The sequence below is a fragment of the Symphodus melops genome, assembly GCF_947650265.1.
Source record: "Symphodus melops genome assembly, chromosome: 2".
Taxonomy (NCBI): domain Eukaryota; kingdom Metazoa; phylum Chordata; class Actinopteri; order Labriformes; family Labridae; genus Symphodus; species Symphodus melops.
In genome coordinates, this window is record NC_136692.1 from 26,601,029 (window position 1) to 26,613,026 (window position 11,998).

Here is an 11,998-nt window from a genome sequence, read left to right on the forward strand (position 1 = left end):
GCGACTGGCGTAGGAAAATGCAAAATATGCAGCTTATCTCCCCACAGGATTTGTTAAACACATAAATAAGAGCATACAGGAAGTAGAGTATTGGATTGGCTGTTGGCAGGTGCATGACTCAGTATGAATGATATTCTTTTATTTACACTGGATACTGATCTATTAGCAGCTAGTATTAGTTAACATAAAAGTTGATATGTCAGTGCCGTGCAGCTAATTTCAGCTGTCCCAAAGGATCAAAAGACTGTTGATGGAGATTTTAAAAGAATGTATTCTTTATAAATAATCAAAACATCCTCTGCTAGAAGTAGCCCAAATCCCTCTGGCTTTCAATGACAATTGATCATTAGTTATTTGGCAAATGCAACACTAAAAGAATCATTCTTTTGTCTTTCTCCTGAAATATCCTCTCCAACACAGATCTTATTTCTTTGATAGTTCAACTACATTTCTTTCACTGTTTTTTTCTGTATGGTGGGATCCAACATGTTGAGTGTATGTTAGCAGAAGAGGATAACAGAAGTTATAAGTTTTCTATTCATGCTAAATTATTTCTCTATGTCATGGAAATGTTGCAATCCCACACTGAGAAAGAGGAACAAGACAAGAACGTCTTACACTATTGTCAACATACCCATGAGACAAGGGTTGATTTGTAATATGTACATGAATGGAAAGCTGTTGTATCCCTATAAATCTTGGCTCAGTATGCGTCTCTGAAAGAGGTCAGCAAAGGGGTGAAATGATCACATTCTACACACCTTAGAAAAGGCTATTTGAATGCTGGCATGGGATAAGTTACACTTGAACGTTAACTGACTTGCTGTTGTAAAGACGGAGTGGCTAGAAGTTGAGTAACAGATCAGAGTACCAAGTAGATTTTTTCTTAGACAGTTCAAGGTTGGATATTTACACCCTGCTCCTTGTTTTATAACTTAAACAGCGACTATTGACACTGACTCGACCTTTAGTCTGTTGAAGTTGATGGTACAAGTTTCACTTTCAATTGGCTGTCAGCTATAATACAGACTGGCTAAACTGCTTCTTGAAACACATGGACATAAGATTTTTTTTTTATACAAATGCAGTCAAAAGGTTAACTGGATCTGGGATTGAAAAAACATATGTCACAGCTAAAAAGATATGTGAAGCTTGCTATTATTGTCCTTTTAAGCAATTTAGCATGCCAGACATGACACAACTATCCAAACTGAACTTTAACTCGCAGCCTAACATTTAGAAGTAAAATTAAGTCACTGAGTTTCAGAGCGCTAGTCAAGATTAGATTGAAAATATGGTAGCAGTCGGATGCTGTTAATAGAGACAGTGGTTCCTAAAACAAATCAAATTTACCATCAGCATGCTAACTAATAAAATTAAAACAATTAAAATGCTTTTGTATCATATCAAAATTCCCATTTTTACAGCAGAAAAATAAATGTTTTCAGCCCTGTTCATAAACTCTTTCACTCAAAGTGAGTGAAAGTTAGGAAGCATTTCCAACATGGCTATCGCCATCGTTGGGCTTCATAATGTCTCTAAGTGTCTCTAATGTCTCTTTTTTCTTCTGGGAACATAAACGTTTAAAAAATGTGTACTTTTTCAGACCCCAACAAAGAGATAGTTGGCGAACTAACATTAGCCATTGCTAGCTTCACTGAAAATAAACTGTTGCAGCAAGCGTTCACCATTTTGTCAGTACTACTTCAGGCTGTAGAGCCGCACCGCATTTTACTTTTCTGTGGTCCCTTATTTCTTCTGCAACTAATCGAATTTAGTCTCAGTGAGGAATGTCGAAAGCAAAGCATGTGTGTGTGTGTGTGTGTGTGTGTGTGTGTGTGTGTGTGTGTTATGCAGTGAGGGGAGGACACTGTCTTGTGAGGTCATGCTGAGTTTGTTAGGCACATGACAATTTACACACTGCATATCAAGATACAGAGGGACTCCAGAGTTAAGTTCGACCTAACTGTGAAGATTAACAACTGAACTGATTGGTTATTCATTAATAACAAGAAATTAATATAACAAGTCTTACTTGTTTTGCATTTTTTATTATTACTTAAAAATAATATTTACTCCTCGCCTACATACCATTTATCACATCCTTTCTTAACTCTAACTGACCTCTTGACATTTGTCACTTACCTGAGATATCCTGACACTCTGAGCCACCTGTGGTCTCTGTTACATTGTCTAGATTCCTTTGGCTCAGAGTCTCAGGAAGGCCTGAATCAGGAAGGCCTTCTCCTGTCTCTCCACCCCTCACTCTCATAATCCTCCATGTCTGTCTCCATCTCAGACGGCTCACCAGTCTTGATCGATGTTCAACATTTCAATTTCCTGAGCAGCTTGTGTAAATTAACCCCCGTCACAACCGGTGAAACTTCCTTCTTTGATTCAAAACATAAAATGACTCAACACATTTTACGATAACTCTGGTGTCTAGTGTAAGGTCTCTCACTTTCTCTGTGTCAACTTCTTGGACTGTGCGTTTAAGGATTCACTTCACGCTCAACTTAATGTCTTGCAGAGCCAGTACCAAGAATTAACAGCACACTGTGACCTCAAAGGACTCCCACCAGTGTAAGTCGAAATGTATCTTTAAGTAAAAGTTTGGATGAAAGAAATGTAGAAACTTTTATACTTACTTGTCACCAGACTGTTTACAAATAAGTCCAACATTGCAATTGCTCACCCAAAGCTGACCCATGCTCCATGTACCTAGACACTTTGAATACCATAAATTGATGTTTTACAGATTGTGGTTTTTAAGAAGCAACAACATGTGGCCATTTTAATGTATATTTTTAATCTGAAAAATAGTTTTTTTTACCTCAATTCCTCAGTGGCTTGGGTAGGCTGTCAATGAATGCATTCCAGATACACAAAAAACGTAACAGAAAATGCGCTGACAAGATACACTGAAAAAATAAATCTTGAAACACATTTCAACAATCAACACATTTACATAAATTTAATGCAAAAAAAGCATTTTCTCACTTTATCCCGTATTTTCACATTTACTTTATTGGCTATCAACTATTCATCCAAGTTATGACATCAGTCAATAAGCCATTCTTTTCAACAAACAGTATACTCATTTCAAAGAAAAAAAAATCCAACCATAATCACACAGACACAATCCAGGAATCAACTGAGATGAGTCGGGACTCATCCAGTGTTATTCTGCCGGGCTGAAGTCTCTACGCTTCGCTCAGGTGAACTAAAGTGTTGGTCTTGTCTCTGTTGCTGAGACTTGTATAGGCTGCAGTTTTTGGTGGTTCTCGTTATCTGGTGTATGTGGGACTGTGGACGTGTCAGGTATGTACCTCAGTGTTGCAGCTGATTCCTGGTTGGGCTCTAATAAATTAGAGGAGGTCTTGATGGTCATCTCAAGTGATTTCTGGACTCTTACGTGGGTCCCCTTTGGTTTCAGGTAACAAATAAACAAACAAATCTTTAGAAATCCTACAATATGACTTCCTAGATTTTTTCCCCCCACATTCTGTCTCTCACAGTTGAAGTGTATGATGAAAATTACAGACCTCTGTCATCATTTTTAGATGGGAGAAGTTTCACAATCACTGTAACTGTCCGTCTGTCATTTTTCATTGAAAGCAAAATTCTGACCCACCAAAGAGTTGTGTGATTTTCCTGTAGAACCTGAAGGCAGCATCATTAAGATGAGACACATTACAGGTGTGTAGTTGCTATAAAGTCAGTCAGCGTTTAACTCGTTTTAGGAGCGCTTCTTTTTCAGATCAAGCTGAACATGTTTGGGTGTGTTTCTGGACTGTTGAGGGGTCGTAGGGCTCTTTCTCCACGTGCAATGATTCAACAACGTGCAGGTTATATGAACTCGAAACCACCGAAGGATAACATTGGCCCAATGGTAAGTTTAAGAAGGCTACTTTCTGCATGCAGGACTTTGAATTCAACTGTAACTTGTTGTGTCATGAACAATGTATTTGAAGCCTAACTAATTAATAATGAATACAAATGTTACTGAAATGGCATGTCTGTGTCCTGCAGGAATCCGCCTTTGTGATGACTGTGATGACTCTGGCCTTACTGGGACCTTCTGGTTGGATACTTTCCCACTTGGACGAGTACAAAAAACGTGGCTGATGAGACTCCAGAGAGTCACTTGGATTCTTTAAAAGTGATTTCTGAAACTGTTTTTGAGACAATAAACTCGTTTTTTTTCGCTTTACAACCGTCAGTTGTTCTTAATATTAAATGGTGCAGTTTCGCAGCTTCACCACTAGGTGTCAGAAGCTGTAGGCGGAAGTGAAACCTTTTGACTAGCTAAGGAGCGAGCTGTCTCAAAACAAGGCATCCATAACCGAGAAGGACGGGAGCAATTTAAAACACCTGAATCATAGTAGGCTACAGTCCTGAAGTGCCTTAAATTCACCATGAAGCCGAGCTCGACCCGGACCAGAACGGGCTCAACTGAGACCAAATCCACCCTGTTTCTGCAGGACGAGCTGGTAGCAGCGATACACGGGGCGTTTGAGGTGGCTGTGGAGATCACAGTACGAGAGGTATCAAAGCTCATCGATCAGGTAACGGGCGACGCTTGTGAGGAGATGCGACGAGAAAACGAGTCCCTCAAACAAAGACTACAGGAGGCTGAAGCTATGCTGGACTCGACCCGGCTTCTGAAGGCCAACCACACGGATGTACCTACCTGTGCAAAACACAGCCCTAATCTGATGGTGGGAAAGTGTGTGAGAGGGGTCAACCGAGCAGATCAGACCCCTAACCTTCAATATGAACACTTAAGCAGGACAGAGAGGGAACTGTCTGGTGTTGACGGAAAGATGCAGCAAGTCACTCGTGCTTCAGACGCAGAGAAAAGCAATGGATGTAGTAGTGCTTGTGGCGTGTTCCCTGTTGTAGGTATGGCGTCTTCTGTGTTTACTCTCTCACTACCGTGCAGGGTACTATAGAGTTAAGTATGACGTATTCTAAGTTCTTTGCAAACTATGAGCAAAAAAATGTTTGTTAACGCTTGCTTAAAAGACAGTGAGCAGTTAAAGAGACAAACATTTTGTTTAGTCATTACAACAGGGAAATCTGTAACTATTAAACTGTGGTCCGAGGCTTTAATTGAAGCCACCCCAATAGTTGATGTACTTTACATTGAATGATTTAAAGTGTCTAGTTTCAAGTTCCTTTTTTATGTTAAAAAGCAGAATTGAATTTTCCAGCAGAGTGAGAAGTTCAGTTGACATTTTGGAGAAGGACACTTTTTTACCCTGCGAAAGGACGTTTTGACACTCTTTATATAGGCGGGAATACACACTGACAATCAGATCATATGGAGATGCACTAATAGAGAGGTGGGGGAGCTCAAGGGCCCCTCGGCAATAATCAGGAAATGAACTGGCACCTCTCCGGCTACCAGAGCAATTTTCGACATGGTCCGCACTGGGACTTGAACTGGCAACCTTTTGGTTCCTGCAGACTGAGCTACTGCTGTCAATTACATCAAGTTTTATATATCCTTAATTTGAATCAATCTATGTTCCATACCATTGTATTAATACTTGTACTTTGGTAGGTTTATGTGCATAACAGGCATTCAAAGTAAATGGGTTCAAGTGTCTGACATTCAGAAGAATGTATTTAAATGTCAAGGATAAAACATGCATCATATGTCATCTTTTCATTCCCAGAAGTCAGTGAAGAAACATCCCATGTGTGCATGGTAAGACTGGAGAGCATTCACCAAGCATGCCAAGACCTACAGGCTCAACTCAGCGTCTCACCGCCACTTCCCTGCAGGGGTGACACGTTTAGAGTAAAGTTGGAGACACCAGAAGAAGAAGAAGGAGATGTTCCTGACTGCTTTTCAGACTCCATAAAAGTGGAAGATTTCAGCCCTGAGTGTATGTCAGCGGTCCAGTCCAAAATGCTGGAGGAGTGGAAACCAGAAGTGCTGGATGAGCAGAGCCAAGACTCAGACACACAACCACCTCCAGGTATGAAGAAAACAAAGCGTGTCCAATTTGTCTTTTTATTAATTTTTTTTTCCACAGCAGTTCATCTTTCAACCCCATCATGAAACAGGGAGCAGCTTATTTTGCTTTAGTTTTGCCTGAAATGAAATGTATTAATTTCTATTATCTCTGCTGTTAATCTAGGACAGAATCAGATCTTGAATAAGGATGAACTCAAACTGAAAAAGTTTATTCTTTTTCCTTTTTTACAGCGACTCCAAATCTGATCCGCCAACTCCCACCAGCATCAGAAGCTCCATCCCTCTCCGAAGAGTTCCAGCACATCTTCCAGCTGGAAGAGCCTTCCCCCATCCAAGAAGCCTCTCAACAGGTTTATGGAGTCCGCTTACGAACTAGCCGAAACCCCAACGACCCCTACGCCTGCAAGTACTGTGGTCAAATTTTCCAACTGCCCAGCTTGCTCCGGAGGCACTACGGCCAGTGCCATCTAAGGCTCCAGCAGTGTTTCCAGCAACCTGTAGCAGGAAGCAATAGGAACAGAATACTGCATTACCCGCCGGGCTGCAGCCCCTTCCGCTGCACTGTGTGTAACCGAGAGTTCAACCGCATGGAAAACCTCAAGACTCACCTTCGCATTCACACCGGAGAGAGGCCGTACACCTGCTCCGTGTGCTCCAAGTGCTTCCGTCACTCAGGGGCGTTAACCAGGCACTTCCGCATTCACACCGGAGAGAAGCCTTACGTTTGTGGACAATGTGGGAAGTCTTTCAGGAACCCTGGGGGGCTGAAATTCCATCAGCGTTCACACAACAAGTAGCTACAAAAAGTGGGACTCGATAGTTTATGGGAGATGAAAGTAGCTGTGTGAAATTTCCTCCAGTGCTCAAAAAGTTTTTGTAATGTTTTCGTAGCGTTTGAGTGACTGTAAGCCCAATAGCTGATGTTAATAGGTGATAAACAGAAAAAACATTATGAGTAACTTTTAACAGGTATCACTTGTAGACCTTAGCTGAACAAGCACAAATCATAGACTGGATAGAAATATGAACAACATGTTACCATCGCCTTCTCTCTTACAAAAATGAAGCCAAAACGCCTCCCTTCAACAGCGCTGATACATTACATTGGTGAAGTCAGTTGGGGCCAATGAAACAGGATCTGGCTGCGGGAAGCTGCAGAATGAACACATAGCCTTATCCACCAACTGTAGCACACTATAAACTTACAGATGAAACAGCGAAGATCCCCCACGTTGGTCCACAGCAGAACAGGTAGTAGAGTCAGTTTGGAGCATTGGTAACAGGAAGTTCAGTCACTTAGTTTTTCCTCTCACATTCTTCTACTCTGCTTATGGGATGAAAAATGCTGCAGAAGCCATGTCATATCTGGCTTTTTTTTTTTTTGTTCCATGCATAATTAAAATAAAACTTCTCAGAAGATTAAACGCTTGGACCCAAATTAACTGTGATAGCAGAAACCACATTTGAGAAAATAGATTTGATGTTTATTTTAGTGTTAAACTTTGCCCCATGTATCATATGTTAAAATAAAGGAGGCGGGGTTATAACCTGTACTGAAGCTCATCAACAGGGGGAGCTCCAAATACTTGGGCTTCACTTCTCTCCCATTCTTGTGCTGGCCAATCTTTATACAGTCTATTGTATGAATACTCGTTAACTATCTGATTAGTAAATAGATGGTACTACTTATAATGATGTCACCTAAAATTAGTCTTTTTTTTATTTTATTTTTTTATTTATTTTAACACTGCAAGGTCAAAGGAAAACATGCAATAATATCTCTCCATGTCTGACCAAGTTAGAGAGTTTTGTTTCCCTGATTTTTATGCTATTACTAAATCAAATTAAATTCTAATCGGTGATGTTTTATAAATTATTATTTCCTCCCACTATTAGAAACTGAAGTTAGAAAGTAAAAAGTATGGCTTTTGAATGGATGGAAACTGTTCACTGATGGTTATTACAGATGTACCCACGTATGTTATTTTGATTTATGGAAAAGAACTTAATTTAATCAATAAAAGTACGACAATTGCTCAAAAGATTGATGTTACTGGTGTACATGTGTCCCCCTGGTGTATCTGAAGCAGTGATCCACGCACTGGCCCCTGTAAGGTTTTACAACACAAACAGCTGTTCCAAAAGTGCCCAAAGAAAGAAATGTCTGGGATGATGCTGGAAACTGAAGACTACAAAGTTCAGACCGACATGGACACAGTATGAAAAAGTGTGTGACTGTGTGACTCCTCAGCTCGTCAAGCCTCCATGCAAAAAAAATAGATTAAATGGCCATTTAAACAAGTTAAAACACTAAATCCACAAATAGTAAATTTCATTACAATCAGCATTTTTCTCATGATGACTGAGAAAAACTAACACACACACTAACATCAAATGAACCATAAGAAAACAACAAGCTTGTCCTTGCCTCATACAAGGGGCCAAAGTATATCAGCTTGTTTTATCCTGTGTCACTGTGGAAGTCTTAATGCTGTCACACTTTAAAGTAGTCCCAGATACCAGAAGATGAAAGCATGCTTATTTCCAGTTCAACCAACAACCAAGCACCACTAACTTAACTAGTTTCACAAAATAACTGAAAACAGGACTGTTGCCTGACAACCGAAATGTTCTCATGGAGTCTGTTACTGTTTGTTTTGCTGGTAACTACAAACCAGCAGGGTGTTTTTGTATCATACAACTGGTAAAATAAGAGCTGCTCTGTGATTGGGTAAATGAATAATATAAAGACACACACTTTCTATTTCGTATAGGCTTCGCCCTCTAAGGCTATCGCTATTAGAGGGCTGCGCCTATACTCATAGAATCTGGAGTTACAGTACGTAACTAACAGTCTGCAATCTGCAGTAACACTAATTAACTGTATTCAAAGCTCCATATCAGTATTCATGGGATTTCCTTTTATCCAATCAGATTGCTTCGATGGAACTCAGTGTTGTATAAAGTATTATACCAGTATTGAACATGCGCCATTTCACACCTCTAATCAAAGTTTTATTTTTTTTTCTTTCCAAAAAAAATGGACGACTTTATAGATGAAATAATGCTGTGAAATTACAAGTCTCCACCCTATCTCCACTCTTTCCCTATATTGCTTCTCAGATTTTATTTTATTTAAGTACTTGTTATTTTTTTCCACACCAATACACCAAGACTAGGGACAAGTGTTATAAACTAGCCTTGGCTAAAAACACTATGATGTATACATCAGATGACTGTTCAAGTGTATCTGTTTTTTGTATCTGTCCCTATTCAAATCTTAAAAAATTAAATAAATCATTGTATATGTAAATGTACTTGGCAATAAAAATGATTCTGCCCCCATACCTCCTACTCACTTTCTTCTCTCCAAACCAAACCTGACCAGACCTGGAAACCAGAATATTCCTTTCATATTTACCTTTGGCCAGTGAAGGGACCAGACGTGGATGCATTGTTGATAAGAAAACATCCACACGGTCTTCAGAAATAAACATGTTAATCGAATCCTGTGTTTAAATTTGCACCAAACATCTGATGTTCTACAAGCTGGCAGCAATTTCATCCTTCGCCTTTTCAAATGTATCAGATGAGGACCATTTCAACTATAATTAATACAACTATATAATTATGGAGACCTCCAAAATGAGTGCACAGTTAACATTTCAGCCTTCATGATCACTGTCATTACTGTCGCCATCAGGGCTCATGACAAGACAATCTCAGACGATGGGTTGAAGTTCACTCTGATGAACTGATCACAGGCTTGAGTCTCCTTTTTTGCGTTGTCAGAGAAGTGTTTAGCAGAGATGAATTCAAGCTGATTGGTCACTTCTGTTGGTGAAGGATGACGAGCCACCAATCAAGAGAACAAAAACAACCTAACGATATTGATTGGGAAAAAGTTTATGAGGGGTCAATAAACTTCACAACCTCTGAACCTTTCATGATCTGATTGCATTGGCGCGTTCATTGATCATATTAAGGTTCAGTGGAAAATGTGGCCATTCTGTGTAAACAGACACACAAACACAAACAAACATACACCCACAGGGCCTCTATTTCCACATTAAAACGTCCAACCAAACTACTTAGTCTGCAGACAGGTGATGGGATCAGACTCTCTCCCCCCCCCCCTGGGGAAATAATGACCCCTGATGAAATATTTAGCAGCTTCACTATAAGTACATTATTATTTCCACTATGGCAGCAGGCTCTTAAAATAGACGAAAGAGGATGTCTTACGTCTGACTTCACACTGAAAAACAAATGTGTGTTCGGCCTTTATATTTTTGAATTAGGCAGTAAAGGGTAGAAGTAGGCCTATATCAATATTCAACTGTCTTAAGTGTAATTACTATATCTGATTGCAAATGTGTTGATAGCTGAATATAGTTATGCATCTTTTCACTGGCCGTGTTTTCCTGCCCATTGAATTATTATTATAATGAAATATCTATCATTATAGATAATTATAACATGGCATTTTCTTTTCTTTCCTTTCTGCTTTGTAACTTACAAAATATTATACAAACTTTATTTCCAATATACATTTCCCCTGAGCATAAAAAAAGGTAATAAAAAGATCATTTTGTTAATGTCTTCACGTGTTCGAAATGAAACAATCAATAATAATAATAATGTGCGTGTGCGTGTGTTGAATTGAAGTCACATCCTGGTTTACATTGTCTGATTTAATCACTTTAATCCCCACTAAACACTGACAGAAGCTTTCGACATGCTTTAGGTGCACATCAGTCTCCTGTTTCACAGTTTCACATTGTTTCAGTGTTTCACATTGTCTCACAGTGTTTCACATTGTTTCACATTGTCTCACAGTGTTTCACATTGTTTCAGTGTTTCACATTGTTTCAGTGTTTCACATTGTTTCACAGTGTTTCACATGTTTCAGTGTTTCACATTGTTTCAGTGTTTCACATTGTTTCAGTGTTTCACATGTTTCAGTGTTTCACATTGTTTCAGTGTTTCACATGTTTCAGTGTTTCACATTGTTTCAGTGTTTCACATTGTTTCAGTGTTTCACATTGTTTCACAGTGTTTCACATGTTTCAGTGTTTCACATTGTTTCAGTGTTTCACATTGTTTCAGTGTTTCACATGTTTCAGTGTTTCACATTGTTTCAGTGTTTCACATGTTTCAGTGTTTCACATTGTTTCAGTGTTTCACATTGTTTCAGTGTTTCACATGTTTCAGTGTTTCACATTGTTTCAGTGTTTCACATTGTTTCACAGTGTTTCACATGTTTCAGTGTTTCACATTGTTTCAGTGTTTCACATTGTTTCAGTGTTTCACATGTTTCAGTGTTTCACATTGTTTCAGTGTTTCACATGTTTCAGTGTTTCACATTGTTTCAGTGTTTCACATTGTTTCAGTGTTTCACATGTTTCAGTGTTTCACATTGTTTCAGTGTTTCACATTGTTTCACAGTGTTTCACATGTTTCAGTGTTTCACATTGTTTCAGTGTTTCACATGTTTCAGTGTTTCACATTGTTTCAGTGTTTCACATTGTTTCAGTGTTTCACATGTTTCAGTGTTTCACATTGTTTCAGTGTTTCACATTGTTTCACAGTGTTTCACATGTTTCAGTGTTTCACATTGTTTCAGTGTTTCACATTGTTTCAGTGTTTCACATGTTTCAGTGTTTCACATTGTTTCAGTGTTTCACATGTTTCAGTGTTTCACATTGTTTCAGTGTTTCACATTGTTTCAGTGTTTCACGGTGTTTCAGTGTTTCACATTGTTTCAGTGTTTCACATTGTTTCAGTGTTTCACGGTGTTTCAGTGTTTCACATTGTCTCAGTGTTTCACTGTGTTTCACATTGTTTCAGTGTTTCACATTGTCTCACTGTTTCACAGTGTTTCAGGGTTTCACATTGTTTCAGTGGTTCACATTGTCTCAGTGTTTCACATTGTTTCAGTGTTTCACGGTGTTTCAGTGTTTCACATTGTCTCACTGTTTCACATTGTTTCAGTGTCTCACATTGTCT

At 39.1% G+C, this 11,998-nt stretch overlaps 1 protein-coding gene across 2 annotated transcripts; it reads left to right on the forward strand.

Annotated features, from left to right (window-relative positions):
• The first annotated feature begins 3,752 nt into the window (after nucleotides 1–3,752).
• On the forward strand, nucleotides 3,753–8,031 carry LOC306819006 (uncharacterized protein). 2 transcript variants are annotated; one of them, XM_079336760.1, is made up of 4 exons: nucleotides 3,753–3,892; nucleotides 4,033–4,905; nucleotides 5,685–5,990; nucleotides 6,221–8,031. In XM_079336760.1, exons 2-4 carry the CDS (start codon nucleotides 4,419–4,421, stop codon nucleotides 6,784–6,786), a joined length of 1,359 nt encoding a protein of 452 aa, XP_079192886.1. In that variant the 5' UTR covers nucleotides 3,753–3,892; nucleotides 4,033–4,418; the 3' UTR covers nucleotides 6,787–8,031. The 2 variants fall into 2 exon arrangements, with proteins under 2 accessions (XP_079192886.1, XP_079192887.1); XM_079336761.1 differs by having other exon boundaries at nucleotides 5,688–5,990.
• Nucleotides 8,032–11,998: the final 3,967 nt, after the last annotated feature.